The 18,196-nt window shown below is 36.7% G+C and overlaps 1 protein-coding gene across 5 annotated transcripts in view; it reads left to right on the top strand.

The window, feature by feature from the left end:
* Positions 1 to 18,196, top strand: part of PHKB (phosphorylase kinase regulatory subunit beta) — a 246,409-nt gene that overhangs the window by 45,649 nt on the left and 182,564 nt on the right. For all 5 annotated transcript variants that reach the window (XM_032157264.2, XM_032157259.2, XM_032157261.2 and 2 more), the window contains 2 exons: positions 4,935 to 5,042; positions 9,098 to 9,178. In XM_032157264.2, coding sequence (XP_032013155.1) covers positions 4,935 to 5,042; positions 9,098 to 9,178 — 189 coding nt within the window. The remainder of the gene's footprint in view (positions 1 to 4,934; positions 5,043 to 9,097; positions 9,179 to 18,196) is intronic.

Raw genomic sequence — 18,196 nt, 5'->3', positions numbered from 1 at the left:
TTAAGGCAGGGGTTTCCAATCTTTTGGCTTCCCTGGGCCATATGGGAAGGAGAAGAATTGTCTTGGGCCACACATAAAATGCACTAACACCAACTGTAGCTGGTGAGCTAAAAAAAGAAAAAAATTGCAAAACAAATCTCATAATGTTTTAAGAAAGTTTACGAATTTGTGCTTGACTACATTCAAAGTTGTCATGCTCTGCGGGTTGACAAGCTTGGATTAAGGTTTTTTCCTTGTGACACGGTTAGCCAGTTGGTTTTTTTGTTGTTGTTTGGCTGGTTTTTTGAGACAGGGTCTCTGTGGGTCACCCAGGCTGGAATGCAGTGGTGTAATCACAGCTCACTGCAGCCTTGACCTCCCAGGCTCAATCAACCCTCCCACCTCAGCCTCCCAAGTAGCTGGGGCTACAGGCGTGCACCAACACACCCAGCTAATTTTTGTATTTTTTGTAGAGACAGGGTTTCTCCATGTTTCCTCAAGCTGGTCTTGAACTCCTGGGCTCAAGCAATCCTTCCACCTAAGCCTCCCAAAGTGCAAAGATTACAGGCATGAGCCATCATGCCCGGCCAACTTAAGCTATTTTAAATTCCTTAAATTATAAAGGATTATCATTTTTTTCCTATGTAGCTATGATGTAGACCATTAGCACCTGGCCATTAGCCAGTTGTTAGTGGCCTTTTCTACTGAGATTTGACTTTACAAAGGCGTTTTGACTCTATAATGGCATTTCTTACTCAACCTTATTAACCAATAATCACAATTGTAATATGTTTTCTTTTGATACAGTTTGAGTGTGACCTAAGGTTGTTTTTGTTTTTTAATTTTAAAAATAGAGACAGGGTCTCACTATATTGCCCAAGCTGGTCTCGAACTCCTGGGCTCAAGCAGTCCTTCCACCTCAGCCTCCCAAAGTGCTAGGATTACAGGCATGAGCCACCATGTCTGGTGGAGTTAAGCTATCTTACATTCTTTAAATTACAAGGGATTATCATTTCTTTCCTATGTAGCTATGATATAGACCATTAATGTAAATATGAATTCTAAGGAGTATATTATTCTAGTGCATATGAGTGTGAGGGACTGACTCAGGGTGATTGAAGCATGCACCCAGCTCAAAGCCTCTCACCATACCTTCACATCTTATTGCTGCTTGCCGTTCTTTTCCTCCAGTCTTGGCCATTTCCTTTACAATACTGTTGCAAGAGGAAATATAAACATATCTTAAAATGTGAAATATTTCTCTGTTGGTCTTCCCTTGAAACTAAAGCAAAGCACATTTGTAGTGTTCATTCACTGTTTGACCCTCTAGCTTCATGTTGTCTTTTGAAGTAAAATCATGACCTAGAAAGTCTCCCTTCTCCACTTCTATTGATTTCTCATCATAAAACACGCTTCCTGATGTATTTTCTAAAAATACTAGCTAAAAGAGATATTTTAAGGTGATTATGAATTTGAGTGAATACGAAGACTTATTCTTGATTTATTTAAAGAATTTAGAGCAGTCTGTTTTCAGGGTTTTATTGTCTTGACACTTATCTTAATGCCTGCTTATTGGTGTCAGCTATGTTTTATCTCTCAGTGTGCAGATACCTATTCTCTTATTTACTGTCTTTTATAATTCTGCTTACAGAGTGGCATTCAGAGTTTTTCAGAGTTGATTCAATCTGCAATTAATTTGGAGGGCAGACATTTGCTTTATAATAGGCTATAAATGTTGCTGTATCTAATTATCTACTTAAATTTTTTTTAAATGCTAGTTTCTAATTAATGAGAAATCATTAACTTTTATAAAATTTATTTTTCCAGGATTCCCTTATGAGAAGATTTTTTTCTCTAAATGCATGTTTTAAGGCTACAAATTAAAAATGGATGACAAAATACTCAATTACCTCTTCCCAAATGATAAACTGTTTATTCACAATAATAAAAGTTTTCAGGAAAAATCTAAGCAAAATACAAGTGGAAGAGGCATTATTCTAGATTTATTTTAGTCTAGAAACTTTTGCTTTAATTATTATCTTTATTTTTACTTGCCAGATGCCAGAATCATATAAAATACTAATTAGCATCCTCTTGTTTTTGACTGCTTTCAAGAGAACTTTTTGTTTGTAATTGACGTACAGCATGCCCCATTAATCTTCAAAGCTTATACTTTGGACCTTATTTTTTTCTGAAATTTTAAATTAGTTGTCTTTTAAGGGCTTTAAAACTCAAAATGTACTTATGTAATCCCCCATTTGAGCATCTTTAATCATTTAGTAGTTGCTTTTCCCCTGACATAGTGATTGAATATAAATTGTCCTGCTGGGTTCTTGCATGTCTTGAAGACAAATGACAAACACCACCTTGTCAACTGCAGGAGTCACTTTATTAAACTGATAAAACCTATCCTTTTAGATCTGTATCAAGTGGTTAAAATGTGTTTTGCTTCAGTCTTACCTATTTTTTATATAGGAGCTCAGAATAATATTCAGGACTTTGAGATAATAGTGCAAAAAGAGTGACCACATTGATTTCTATTTGTGTAGGTTCAGATTACTGCCAGCAGTTTCAGATATTGAGAAGGGATAGTCATCTTCTCTGAATTAACACCAGATGGCTTTGTCACTTTATCAATAGAGAACTTACATCCCTAACTGTACCCATTCTCTAGGTCCTGATTACATACTGATAGGTTCAGACTTTTATTTTGCTGATCAGGTTCTTTAATCATAAGGAGGTCTGTATTTGTTTGTGTAGGGCACTTGGAGACGGTAAAGATGTAACCTCCCTCTAGAACAATATTGCCCAATAGAACTTTTTATGAGCATACAAATGTTCCATATTACTCTTGAGCAATACAGTACCCACTAGTGACATGTGGCTATTGATTTCATGAAATGTGGCCATTGTGACTGAAGAGCTTAATTTTTTATTTAATTTAATATAATTAATTGTAATTTAATTAGTCACGTGTAGCTAGTGGCTACTATGTTGGACAGCATAGCTTCTAGAAGCTTACAAGATACTGGGATTCTACAGCAATACTGTTTCTCTACTCACAACACTTCTGACACCGAATGTATGGATTTTCCACACCAAGCAGTTCTCAAATTTGAGACACCAACTGGGTATATACAGTCTGTTGCAATTCTTCCAGTAACAACCTGGAGTTAAAACAGATCCTATAGGTTCGGACTCAGTCCCACAATACTACCCCCAACTTCAGACACCAATTGTAAGTAGTAGATCCCCAGGCTACCCACAATTCTCTCTGACTTGGCTACAATAATTCCTTGGTGTCAATACTTTGTTATAACAGCTCACAGAACTTGGGAGACACTTTAGGTACTATTACCAGTTTGTTTTAAAGGATATAAACAAACATCCGATGAAGTGGTAGAAGGTGCAGAAGGTCCTGAGCACAGGAGCATCTGTCTCCGTGGTATCTGGGGTGCATTACCCTCTTGGCATGCAGATGTGTTCACTGACCCAGAAGCCCTCCAGACAGCATCATCTAGGGTTTTTATAGCAACCACGTTATGTAGGCATGATTGATTAAATCACTGGCTATTGGTGATTGACTCAATCACCAGCTTTTCCTTTCCGCACGTCCCCTGAAGTAAAGAGTGGGAGTGAGGAGCTGAAAGTTCCAACCCTCTGATCACTTGGTTGGTTCCTCTGTCAGTCAGTCCCCCATATTGAAGCTACCTAGGGACCTATCAAGAGTCACATTATTAGCAAAATCTCAGGTATGGCCGAAAGGGACTTATATGAACAAAGGACATTCTTTTTGCTCAGGAAATTCAAAGGGTTCTTGGAGCCGTGTGCCCAGAACTAGGAAGGTAGACCAAATGTGTATTATGTAATTTCACAGGGAGATACACACAGCTAGTAAAAGTATAAAACAGGAAAAATAATTGAGTGACAACTACATTGATGTGGGAGTCCAGAGGAAGGAATTTTGGTGAGGATTCAAAAAGTATAAAAGATTTTTTTAAGATAGTATTTTAAGGAGAAGAAGAATTTTTAAAGATGGAGAAGAAAAGATGGTGCTATATAGTATCGTAGTGAATTGAAACAAGGCAAGATTGCAACCACTTAGGTATTATCATCACTTCTCTTTAAAAGAGAAGTAAATTATTGCATTTACCTAAAGTTGTATATCTTTCAATTCATTTTTTTTGTTCCTATTTATCTCAGACTTCCAGGAATTAGCATAGTATTTGTCACATAATTGGCATCAGTAAATGTTTGCCATGTTGAATTGAACAGGCCCTAAAGAAATGGGTGGATTTTTTGGTCCCCAGAGTTTTTCTGTTGGATTATTTAGGTATTTACTTATTCTAAAATGGTAAAATTTTATGTCTAGCTAATAAATAATGGTGTGGCCTATATTCTCTTAGAGTTGGTGCCTTAGTAATGAGAGTACAATATATATGGAAGGGGAAGTGAAAGCATATTAACAGTAGCATACATTAAAATTTGCGACCCTTAGAGAAAGAAATTGTATTTGAAGTTTGAACACTTACTGAACTAGAATTGGCCTGTGGTCCTTTTTCATTATGAGTGTCATGTAGGCATTTCCAAATAACAGCCCAGTGGAATACAATCACTGAAATCCTGTCTCACAACATAAAGCAGAATTTCACTCTAAAACAAAATAAGATGCAAAACATTGCAAAAGTCATTGCTACTACATTAACCTGCTCCATACTACACCTGAGTTGCTGTGCATGTGAAATATCAATTGAGAATCATGTTAACTCTATCAAGTTAGTAGTTATGAACTTTTTGTATTTTTTCTTGAGAAAAGATAACATTTCTGCTTTGTTCGGTCCTCTCTCTGCCTTAGCTTTGTTCATTAAAAAGTTTCATGAAAAATAGCTTTTAATCTATAGTCTTGGATAAGTTTATGAATTACTAACGTTGTTTAATTTTATGTTTCATTTTAGGTCCAGCAGTTTAAGCAGGATCCACGCCCAACAACATGTCTTCACTCTGTTTTCAATGTGCATACAGGAGATGAGTTGCTCTCCTATGAGGAATATGGTCATCTTCAGGTAAAAAGAGATTATAAATTTTATTCTCCTTATATTCTATAGCATAGAACAGTGATCCCCAACCTTTTTGGCACCAGGGACTAGTTTTGTGGAAAACAAGTTTTCCACGGATGGGGGAGGGGCTGGATGGTTTTGGGATGAAACTGTTCCATCTCAGATCATCAGGCATTAGATTCTCATAAGGAGAGCGCAACCTGGATCCCTCACATGTGCAGCTCACAATAGGGTTTGCACTCCTCTGAGAATCTAATGCCACTGCTGATCTGAGACGAGGCAGAGCTCAGGCGGTAGTGCTTGCTCACTGCTACTCATCTCCTGCCGTGTGGCCCCATTCCAAACAGGGTTTGGACCCATAGCAGTCTGTGGCCCAGGGATGGGGGAGCCCTGTCATAGAAGATTTGAGGCTGTTTAAAAATAATTTTCAAATTAGATTCTATAAATTGTTCAAAATAGAAGTATAGAATCAACCCTGAAACAGAGAAGAAAGTGAAATGGCAGCCACGAGGGCTGAGTTAATTGCGGCAATTGAACGTGAAATTCGAGTGAATTCTTGGTCTTCAAGCAAAAAGGGTAAATGGATAGATTATAATATTATTTATGTGCAAAAGAAGGAGGCCTACAGTTCTTTCAGTGACAAAAGTTTTTACATGTTATCAAATTTAGAAGAATTTCAACATTTAGGAACTAGAGGAAAAAAGACAGTTCACAGTGGTGTAATAGCAAATCAGTTTTGTTACACAGCAGTTCATTTCTTAATGTATCATCCTTCAGGAAAGCTAAAAACATGCCACTGAAATGTAATTCCAAAAGGTATTTCTGAAGTCCATAAATTTTGTCTTATATAATATATTAAATTTTATACCTATGCTTAGAACACACTGGAGGTTTTATATATATTTTTTTCATTTTATTCCCCTCTCACATCAGTGTATTGTTTTTTAGCTGGACAGTCTGTTGTTTCTGGGATAGAAATATATTCTATTTATGTTTAATCGATTTTCTGCTCATCATTTGGTTCTCTGTCTTTGGGACAGAATACTTACTATTCATATATTCCTTACTAAATTAAGAGTATCTCCTTTTTATAGTCCCTCTCACTTTAGAGATCTGAAATGTCTTACTTTAGTGTGTCTTCTCTAAGCACGGAAAGTGTGGTGCTCTCATTTATATGCAGGAGAAACTCTTGTACTTATTTGTAAACAGCTCCTTGGAGAGTTAGTGTTATATGAATATGTAGTTTCTCAACCTTAACCTTTAATCAGATTTTATGTGCCTTTTCCTTTGATAAATATGTTTGCTATCAGAAGTAGGGTTTTCAGAAGATAATAGCTTATTTATCTTTGTATCCCAGAATTCAGCTCAGTGCTTGGCACATAGTTGGCCTTAAATAAATTTTGGTCAATCTGTTATGTGGCAGTCCCTTTACAACTCGCCATGTACGGACATTTTCTTACAGAAGCATCCCACAAGTCAGAGCAGAGAGCTCTTAGAGGTGTTCCCTGTAAAAGGCTGCCCATAGGAATGAAATTTCTTTGAAGTCATTTTTGACAGGCTAGTGTCAATGCTGTAAGAGAACATCTAGGGGAGCCTGGCAGTGGGATGAAAGCCTTCTCACCATGCAACCATGTTTTAAGAAGAGTCACTAAAATGTTAGTGTAAGTCTAAAAAACCTAAAACCAGAATACTGCATCTTCCTGTGTGGCCCACTTTGACCTTGACAAGACCCTGATATCCAATGGACTCTTGAGTGCCGGGAAGTCAGGAGACACCCAGAATCAGCCTGGTTCCTGAGAGGGCCACCAGCAGTGCCAGGCCCTGGGCTCCTCTGCCCAAAGCCTCCAGGGCACCAATAATTTTCTGCCCCAATTTTCCATCTATTACTCAGTTGGGCTGGAGGAGAGTCATGGGAGACATAGCCACTGGGGCTGTCAGAGGGAAATAATCTATGTTAGAATTCTTTGGGAACAAAATTACATCTTGCGTTCTCTTTGTTTTTAACTCAGGCTTACAGTTTCCTGGCTGAAAGTTTTTCACTGCCTTTTTTAAAATTTACTTATTTAATAACAGTTTTATTGAGATATAATTAACCTAACATGTACTTCACCTATTTAAAGTATATAATTTGATGGTTTTTAGTATATTCAGAGTTTCTCAACCATTATCACTATAAATTTTAGAACATTGTCATCACCCCAGAAAGAAACATTGTACCCATTAGGCTGCAAAAAGAAACTTTGTATTCCCTATATTCTCCAAAGCCCCCCAGCTCTAGGCAGCAACCAGTCTTTCTGTCCCTGTGGATTTGCCTACTCTTGGCATTTCATATACAATAAACGATCTTTTTGTGACTGGCTTTTTAAATTTAGCATTGTGTTTTCAAGGTGTATTGGTCAGGATTCTCCAAAGGGACAGAACTAATAGGATGAAGAGAGGAGAGAGGGACAGAGAGAGAGAGGGAGGGAGGGAAGGTGAGGTTAGAGGAATTGACCCACACAATTATGGAGGCTGAGAAGTCCCATGAGAGGCCATCTGCAAGCTGCAAAAGCAAGGATGCTACTAATGTGGCTTAGTCCACATCTGAAAGCCTCAGAACCATACAAGCCAGTAGTGTAACTCTCTGTTGGAGGATGAAGGCCCAAAAGCCCAGTGGGCCACTGATGGAAGCCCTGGAGCCAAAAGCTGGAAAACCTGGAGTTCTGATGTCCAAAGGCAGGAGAAGAAGGGTGTATGAGAGCAAGAATTCACCCTTCCTCTGCCTTTTTGTTCTATCTGGGTGGCCCCTAGTCAATTGAGTGGCGCCTGCCGACCTTGAGAACAGGTCTTCCCCACTCAGCCAGCCAACTCACATGCCAGCTTTCTCCAGAAACATCCTCACAGATGTACCCAGAAATAATGCTTTGCCAGCTGTCTACGTATCCCTTTGTCCAGTCAAATTGACACCTAAAATGAACCACACAAGGGTTGTGCCTGTTGTGGCACGTACGTTTCCTGCTTCTTTACCTGAGACAATTCACACATCCCATTCAGGATTCTGTGAGTATCCTTTTTCGTTAAAGTGATATTAGTATTTTTTTGTTTGGATCATAAAATACCTTTTTTTTTTTTTTTTTTTTTGGAGACGGAGTCTCGCTCTGTCGCCCAGGCTGGAGTGCAGTGGCACAATCTCGGCTCACTGCAAGCTCCGCCTCCCAGGTTCACGCCATTCTCCTGCCTCAGCCTCTCCGAGTAGCTGGGACTACAGGCGCCCGCCACCACGCCCGGCTAATTTTTTGTATTTTTAGTAGAGACGGGGTTTCACCGTGGTCTCGATCTCCTGACCTCGTGATCCGCCCGCCTCGGCCTCCCAAAGTGCTGGGATTACAAGCGTGAGCCACCGCGCCCAGCCTAAAATACCTATTTTTAATATGCTAAAATAATACCTCCTTTGTTCATAAAACTAATTTGTTCATAAACATGTTTTAAATTATGTTATATCATTAACATTAATATGTTCCTGCAGTTGTTTACAGAAATTCTGTATTCATTGAATATAAGACTGTTTTCAAGATGCGCCGCCTATTGTTTATGGGGTACTGGCATCATCATAGTGTCTTGCTTACCAAATATCTTTTTTCATTTCCATGTATTTGAGATGGATTGGCATTTCATACTGCCTGTGGGGCAAAACTATTCCAAAGTAGAGTAGAAGTACTTTGGACCCAAAGCTTGAAAATAAATCTTAAAAAACAAATGATATATTCCTATTTTTTTCAAAGTTCTTTTTGCCATGTAAAGAAAACAAATGACATAGAAACACTTGTTAACAGTTTTATTTGAAGCCGTTTCCCTAATCCATTGTTATCCATTACAATGAATTTGAGAATTTAGAATTTTACATACAAAGCTGGGATTTTTATTATGAACTAAATTCACAACACCTTTATTTCACAGTAGGAAAGGAAATAGTTTTATGACACTATTAGAGCAAATGACTTGTAATTTTAGCCTTAATTAATTAATTTTATAACTTGTTTTGGTTGTTTCCTTTAACCTTTTAATGTTTCTGTTTGTTGCAGATAAATGCAGTGTCACTCTATCTCCTTTACCTTGTGGAAATGATTTCCTCAGGACTCCAGATTATCTACAACACTGATGAGGTATGATTTCCCCAAATTTTCTACTACTAAATTTCACCTCTGAAAAGAATCTATTTTTTTTTAAGTTTTCACAACTTATTTTTAGTTTATGAAAAATGTACTCCTATTACATGTATATAATCAGATAGTAGATGTTGGTTGTTGAATGAAAAAGTCTTTATACCTTCAATGCATTGCACTTTTAAAATGAACACAATGTGTAACAGGTTGTAAAACTTTACTCCCGTGAAGACTCTTATTTCAGGTGATCTAAAATAAAACATGTAACTTTTAAAAAATTTTAGTGACAATGAAAGCAAAATAACATTTGCAGGTTTTCTCAATTATTGTCTTTTGTGTTTTTTTTGTTTTTGAGACGGAGTCTTGCTCTGTCACGGGGCTGGAGTGCAGTGGCATGATCTCAGCTCACTGCAACCTCTGCCTCACAGGTTCAAGCGATTCCCCTGCCTCAGCCTCCAAAGTATCTGGGATTACAGGCACACGCCACCACGCCTGGCTAATTTTTTGTATTTTAGTAGAGATGGGGTTTCACCACGTTGGCCAAGGCAGTCTTGATCTCCTGACTTTGTGATCCGCCCACCTTGGCCTCCCAAAGTGCTGGGATTACAGGCGTGAGCCACTGTGCCCGGCCTCTTTTTTTGTTTTACATCATTGCATTTCGTAACTCATCCTTTGAAAAGTAAAGAGAAACTTTTATCCTGTTAGATTATTTTTATTTGTAGGATCTCAGTAGGGTTCTTCATGTTTTTCAAAAGACAAATACCATGTTCTTATTAGGAAAATTGTAAAGAATTCATATCCCAAAGATGAGAAGCATTTCTTTCACAGGCATTAATGCTTGAACAAACACACAGGCACATGCGCTAATGTACTTTGAAATGTGCCACAGTGGGGGCAAAAAAGCTTTTATTATTTGGTACATGCGGTGAGAACTCTGTGAAAGAGTAGATGTACTATATATGTTTGTTACTATTCCTCTCCTGTGATCCATGCAAGGGAGAACAATTACATCAGATACCCAACACCAAAATTGTCATGGGACCGTACTGAGGGTACAACAAAATAGGTGCGTGTAGCCCTGCCCTCTAGTAGTTTATATTCTCATACACACTTACAGTGTATGAGTTTATAGTCTCATACAATAAATAAATTCTATTTAGAAGTGAAGATAAATAATGAAGAAGAAATTATAGTAGTAAGAAATTAATAATACCCAGTATGGTTTCTTCTATTTGATTTGTCAAAGAATTATCTGGTTTCATTTCATCCAAATAGTTGTTAGTTTTTATAATATTGTGAAGTGGGATTATTTGAGCATTTGGGGTCAGGGAGGAGCGGGAAACTTCTGTTTTAGTCCAATTTTAAGGAGCATGCTGAAATATAAAACAAATAAGGGAGAGGAGCTGGGAAACTCCTGTTTTAGACCAATCTTAAAGAGCGTGCCAAAATATAAAACAAATAAAAGAGGCATGACTCTGACTGAGGAAAGGAGGCCTTCCAGAACCAGCCCACTTAGCTTCTCATTTTTTTCCACCCATAACATCTCCAAAGCACTGGGAGAAACATCCTAGATCTCTGTGGAACATCTTATGATAACCGTTTACAATTAGTGGCAACTAATATTGCTTACAAGTGGCTTTGTTTTGTTCAGTAATTTTTTTTTTTTTTTTTTTTTTTGAGACAGTGTATCACTCTGTCTGCCCAGGCTGGAGTGCAGTAACACCGTTTCAGCTCATTGCAGCCTCAACTTCCTGGGCTCAGGTGATTCTCCCACCTCAGCCTCCTCAGTAGCTGAGACTGCAGATGCACACCACCACGCCCGGCTAATTTCTTTTGTATTTTTTGTAGAGATGGGTTTACCATGTTTCCCAGGCTGTTCTCGAACTCCTGGGCTCAAGCAATCAGCCCACCTCAGTCTCCTAAAATACTGGGATTACATCTGGGAGCCACTGCACCTGGCCTTGTTCAGTAATTTATTTTTAATTGTAACAATTTTACTTTTTGCTTTCTCAATATATGTCATAAATCATTTTATATTTTTGTCAACTGCCATTTTTCATGAATATTATATCACTTTAGCCATTCCATTTGGTTTTATATGGCTTATGTAAGCTTTAAAATTTTTGCATATTTCCTTTCCTTCTTAAACTGCTTTTTAAAAAAAAATTTCTTATTTGTGGTTTTTCTTGGCCTTATGTTTTTTATTTACTATATGTGAAGTTTTTATGTAGCTATCAATAGCCTTCAATATGTACACTTAAAAATCCTAGAGTAATAAAACATGTCATTTCTGCTCACCATCTTTTTCCTTGAGATTCTATATAATGTGTTGGATCATATGGAGAGGCAGTAAATGGACCTGCGTAGAATCAGTTAATGAAATTCTTTTTATCTAAAGATCTCAGAGGATTCAATTCTTTGAAAAGTGGTATGACTTGGAAGCCTTTTCTTTTTTAACTGTATCTTAGGCTCTGGTTTGGCTAGTTCATAACCCTGCCACATCTTCAGTTACTAGTTACACTCACATTTTAAGACAATCTAAGGACCCAGGATGTCAGTGGGATTACTGTTTATTTCCTTCTCTATTTACTATAAAATTTAAAATTTGCCATAATGCTTCTTTTTCTTAGGATTGAAGAATTCAGAGTTTGGAGATATACATATGTGCACACACACATATATACACACACACATATACACATACATACATATGTAATGGAATATAGGTACTGCACTGTCTGGACTTTGGGGTTTTTAATAAGCCTTTCTTTTGCAGCTCATCATATCTTTACTGGTTCTGTTGTTTTTATAAACTTTGTATCTATACTGTAGTTCCTTTGGGAGAGGGCCATGGTCTTAAGGGTCGTGTATGTGCACCTTTACAAAGGGGCAGTGAACCTACTGAGTGGCCATGTTTGTGGTGATGAACTTTGCTGCAGAATGTATTTCCTAAGGGCAGGCACGGTAGTGTATGCTAATTTTCTAACATCTTTTGTTGCCTACACAGGCGTACCATGTTTCCTTGGTATCAGTATTTCCTAGTGTCTATAATAGTCTTGCTGTGTACATTGGTCATACTCATTTTTTATTAAAAATAAAAACTTTGAAAAAGACAAAGTTCTGTAGTTCTGCCCTCGTACTGCTGTTTGCTTTCTTTATCTAGAGAGAAACTCATCATGTATGTTAAACTTAGACCTAAATATAAATTTACCTAGTCAGTCCTTCTGATAGAGATAACTTATTTACATCTGTTGGGGGGGGCAAAGTAATGAACTGCTACATGGCATTCCACGTCTCATTTCATGACATTCTCCATTAATAAATATTCTAAAAGTAGATTCATAGAAATAAGAAAGAAATCATTTAGAAGTGGGTCCAGAGAAACTTAATTCATTTAAAGTCAAAGTACCCTCTCAAATTGGTATAACAATGAAATTTTGTTTTGTGTTTGAGATACTGTTTTATGTCTCTTATGGAAGTCGTTAAGAGCACATTTAGGTTGCAAGCCTTATAATAAAAATTGTGCACAAAACTGTAGGTGCTTGTTCAACATAAGACCTGTGGAAGTCCCCTTTATGAACTCATGTGTCATTTACTTTTTTTTGCAAAGATGTTTTCTACCATATGACCTAGCAGCTCTTTTCAAGTATGTCATGTTTCAGATTGGATGACACGTGGAATTTCTCTCTTATTGTATTAGTCATCTTTTGCTATGTAACAAACTACCTCAGAACTTAGTGGCTTGAAAGATTAAACATTTATTATTTCACAGCCCATGGGTCAGGAAATATGGGAGCAGCTAGGTTGGGTGGTGCTGGCTTGGGGTCTGTTATGAAGCTGCACTTAAGATGTCAGCCGGTTCTGCACTCATCTGAAGGGTTTACTGAGACTGGAAGACCCCCTTCTGAGATGGCTCAGTCATATGGCTGTTGGCAGGAAGCCTCAGTTTCTCCCCAGCTGTTATTAGCAAGAGGCCTTTCCAACTGAGCTGCTTTGAGTGTCCTCACGACATAACAGGTGGTTTCCTCCAGAGCAAGTGATCCAAGAAAACAAGATAAAAAATACAGTGCTTTTTATGACCTAGCCTCAGAAGTCACATTTATACAGTATCCTATTATTACGCAAGTCATCCCTATTCAGTGTAGGCAGGATTTACACAAGGTCTTAGATACTAGGAGTTAAGTATGATCGGGAGCCAGCCTGCTATTTTTAGCTGTAGTTTTTAGTTGAACTTCGTTAGAGAGATTTTTTAAGGTGGAATTTTTTTTTCCTTGTATACTAAGACTTTTGTTTTAAAGATAGGTATTTTATTCTATTATTTTCTATTACTATTTACTAAGTTGTTGTGTGCATGTTTTCTCTTTAAAATATTAATTTTTTTTTCTGGCTTTTATTTATTGTATGGAAACTTTGTGTCCTAGATTCTACCTTTTGCTATGAGAGGGTTATCAGGCTGAAGTTGAGGGGTTTCTATCTCAAAAGTTGGAACAAATCTTTTTTATAAGTAATCTTAGAGGCATTATAAGGTATTCTTAGCTCCTGCTTGTCATCAGTTTACACAGAGAAATAAGTAAGTTGCTCAAAACTATTTGTGGATGGTTTTTCCTCTAAAAATAGAAAGATAACACTGTCTTTGTTTCTAAAATTATATGTAGCAATAGTAGTAATGACTAACATTATATAGAACTTATGTGCTGTCACTGTTCAAAGTGCTTTGCATATATAGAAACTTGTTTAATCCTTACAGCAACTCTGTCAGGTAGGTACAGTTACTATCTTCATTTTACAAATGACCAAAATAATGCAGAGAGCCACTAAGTGGCTTATCAAGGTTGCACATGTAATACGTGGCAGGGCTTGGATTTAAACCAAGTAGTCTGACTCAAGAGTTCATTTTCTACGCTGACAGTGAGTGTTAGATCTCTGTTTAACCTGTACAGATATGAGTGACATATGTCATGTGACAACATCATATTCAAGCTTCAAAGGCAGCCAAAGAGACCTAAGGCTTACAGGTTTATTCATGTATAGTTGTTTGTATTTGTTCATGCATCCTTGCATGGATTATACAACTATCTGATAAACATTTATTGAGTTTCCTATAATGGGCCAAACAGTGAGAATATAAAAATGAAAAAAGAGATTAGTCTGTAACATCATGCAGTCCATATTATTGTGGGGAAAACAGAGAATGGGTTGTGGTTTCATTTTCTTGATAATATCATTTGAAGCTCAAAGCTTTTTATTAATTTTGATTCAGTCCCATTTGTCTAATTTTCTGTTGTTGTTGCTTGTGCTTTAGGTGTCATAGGTCTTTTAAAATTTCTTCTAATGTGGTTTTGTAGTTTTTAATACATTATTCTTTCATTCTTTTAAATTCTTTCTGCATGTTTTATTTTGTATACTAGATTAAATGGAGCTTCTTAATTTTATTATCAGAATGTTCATTGCTATCATATAGAATTCATTTGATTTTTATAAATTGATCTTGTGTTCTGCAATCTTGAACTCGCGTTTAAGCTTTAATTGTTTTTATGAATTCTTTAGGTTTCCTATGTAGAATATTATGTCATTTGCATATAGTAATAATTTACTTCTTCATATCCAATATGGGTGGCTTTTAAATCTTTTTCTTACCTAATTTCTTACCTAATTGTATTGGATAGATGCTCCAATACACTGTTGAAAATAAGGGCTGCGAGTGGACATCCTTGCCTTGTTCCTGATTGTAGGGTGAAACCTTTTAACCTTTCACCATTAAATGTTACCGGTGGGCTGGGTGCGGTGGCTCACCCCTGTAATCCCAGCACTTTGGGAAGCTGAGGCAGGTGGATCACATGAGGTCAGGAGTTCAAGACCAGCCTGACCAATATGTTGAAACCCTGTTTCTGCTAAAAATACAAAAATTAGCTTGGCGTGGTGGCGTACACCTGTAATCCCAGCTACTGGAGAGGCCGAGACAGGAGAATTGCTTGAACCCGGGAGGCAGAGGTTGTGGTGAGCCAAGATCGCGCCATTGCACTCGAGCCCGGGAAACAAGAGTGAAACTACATCTCAAAAAAAAAAAAAAAAAAGAAAAGAAAAATGTTACCTGTGGGTTTTTTTGGAGATGCCGTTCATCAGATTGAGAAAGTTTCCTTCTATTCCTCGTTTCTTGAGTGCTTTCATCATGAAAAGTTGTTAAATTTTTAATATTTTTTCTATATCTGTTGAGATGATTATGTGATTTTTGTTTTTTATTTAATTGATATATACTACTTCATCGATTGATTTTCTTATTTTGAACCTACCTAAAATATCTGGAATAAATCCTACTTGGTCATGATGTATAATCATTTTTAAATGTCACTGCATTCATTTGCTGATACTTTGTTGAGTATTTTTACATTAATAGTTATAATGGATATTGGTATATATCCATTCTGTGTTTTGTTGGTTTATATATGTGGATGAGATACCTTTGTCTGGTGTTGGTACCAGGGCCAATAATGGACTCCTAGGATGGGTTAGGAAATGTTTCCTCTTCTATTTTTTGAAGGATTGGTATTAATTCTTCAAATGTTTGGTAGATTTTATCAGTAAAGCTTGCTGGGTCTGGGATTTTCTTTATGGAAATGTTTTTGATTAACATTTCTCTTCAGATTTTCTATTTCTTCTTCAGTCAGTTTTAGTAGTTTGTGTTTCTCCAGGAATTTGTCTATTTAATCTAGATTATTTAATTATCTAATTTGTTGGCACATATTAGTGCATAGTATCTTATTTAAGTCCTCTTTATTTCTCTAAGATTGATGTTAATGTCCCTTATTTCATCCTTCCTTTAATAGTTTGAGTCTTATCCCTTTTTTTCTTGGTCAGCCTAGCTAAAGGTTTATTGATTTTTGTTAGCCTTTTCAAAAAATCAATTTTTGGTTTTATTTATTTTTAAAATTATTTTTCTTTTCTCCATTTTATTTATTTTTTTTTTAGTCTTTATTATTTTTTTCCTTCTGGTTGGTTTAGGTTCATTTTTCTCATATTTTTTCTAGTTTCTTGTGCTGAAAGATTAAATTATTGACTTGAGATCATTCTTCTTTTTAAAATAGAGGCATTTTCAATTATAAATTTCCCTCTACACATTACTTATCTGCATCCCATTAGTTTTGATATTCTGTGGTTTTTTTAATTCATTCATCTCAATGTGTTTTTTGATTTCTCTTGTGAGTTTTTCTTTGACCCATTGTTTATTTAGTAGTACAGTTTTTAATTTTCACATATTTGTGAATTTTTAAATTTCTTTCTGTTACTGATTTATAATATCATTCCATGATGGTGGGAAAACATCCTTGGTATGATCTCTGTACATTATTGAACATGGTTATTCACATTATTGTCCTTTTCAACTCAATTTATTTATTTATTTTTTTTAGTAATTTCTGTCTCTCTTGATTTTGTCTGTTTGGTGTGACATCTTTCTCAGGGGTTCCTTTTGTTCTTTGTACATGATTTCCTTCAGCCCTTTGAGCATATTTAGAATATTTGATTTAAAGTCTTTGTCTAGTAAGTCCAGTGTTTGGACTTTATCAGGGACAGTGTCTATTAATTTCATTTTTCGGGTGTACAGACCACAATTTCTTGTTTCTTTGCATGTCTCATCTTTCTTTGTTAAAACTGCACATTTAGAATAATATATTAACTCCAGAAATCAGGTCTCCCTACTTCAAAGTGTGGTGGTATTGATGTTTATATTTGTGGAGTTGCCTGTTTGTTTAGCATCTTTTTTGAAAATTTTCTGTGAATTATGTATTCTTTGTCATAGGTGGCCATTGAGGTCTTTGCTGAGTTAGCTTACTGGTCAGTTAATGATTGAACAGGAATTTACTTAAATGCTTTGAACGAATCAGTCTCCTAGCCTTTGCAGGGGTTCTCACTGTATGTCTTAGGCATAACTTGAAAGCTCTCATAGGAAGTGCCCAATTCTACTTGAGCTTTCACTTCCTGCTTTTGTAGAGCATCCAGTTCAGCCAGAGGTGTAGGAGTATTATCTCAGGTCTTTACTTACTATAGGCCCACGCCTGTGTGTGTGCATAGCTTTCTGACTTTCCAGGAATATGTTGGAGATTTTCAGTGGCCCCCGTGGACACTTCATCCCCAAGTTTTAAGAAAATTTGTTTTAGGCAGCTGCAGTGTTAAATGGTTGCAACTGATTGTTTCCTTTGTGTACCTAGAAAAAAGGCCATTTGCATCTGTGTGAGCTCTGAGGTCATTTAAAGAAAAGCTCTGAATGCCTGTGTTCAAGGAGCTGTCAGACATTCACATAGTAAGAGTTTACTAAGATGGTGATTTGGGGGAGTTCTAAAGCTGTTCTGTTCCTGCTTCATGTTGTTGCTAGTCTGCTGGTTTTTCATGTGTACTATGATTTTGTGGCTGTCGATATATCAACCTACTACAGAGTTGGGGAGAAGGGTTGAGAATAGGGCAGTTTCACATACCCCAAAGCTCACTCTACTTACTGAGATTTCAGCCATTTTTCTTGATTTAATGCTCAGATCGTTGTATGCTCTTGTTTAATTTCCAGAGTTCTGAAAAAGTTTGATGATTTTTGTCAATATTCTTACTGCTTGTGTGAACAATTGGATTTCCGGAGACCTTTCCTCTGCTATTCTGTGATTTGGATTCCGTTTGTTTTTTAGTAATTATTATTATGTAACTTTATATTTGTACCTTCCCCTACTGCCAAAGAAAACCCTTTTATCCTGCAGTTCAGTCATTTTATAAGATCAATTAACCCTGGAGTCCTAATGTATTTTTTAACTGCCTTAAAAAAAAAAAAAACTTTAATATGCTGCATACATTTTGCTACATTTAAACATCTATATACAACACTTTTAATGGCTGCCTGACATTCTGTAACATGTGTCAGAAATATACAACCAGGCTGGGCGGGGTGGCTCACGCCTGTAATTCCAGCACTTTGAGAGGCTGAGGCTGGTGGATCACCTGAGGTCAGGAGTTCGAGACCAGCCTGGCCAACATAGTGAA

Source organism: Hylobates moloch, unplaced genomic scaffold (genome assembly GCF_009828535.3).
Source record: "Hylobates moloch isolate HMO894 unplaced genomic scaffold, HMol_V3 SCAFFOLD_6, whole genome shotgun sequence".
NCBI lineage: Eukaryota > Metazoa > Chordata > Mammalia > Primates > Hylobatidae > Hylobates > Hylobates moloch.
This window is presented reverse-complemented; position numbering and strand designations above follow the sequence as displayed.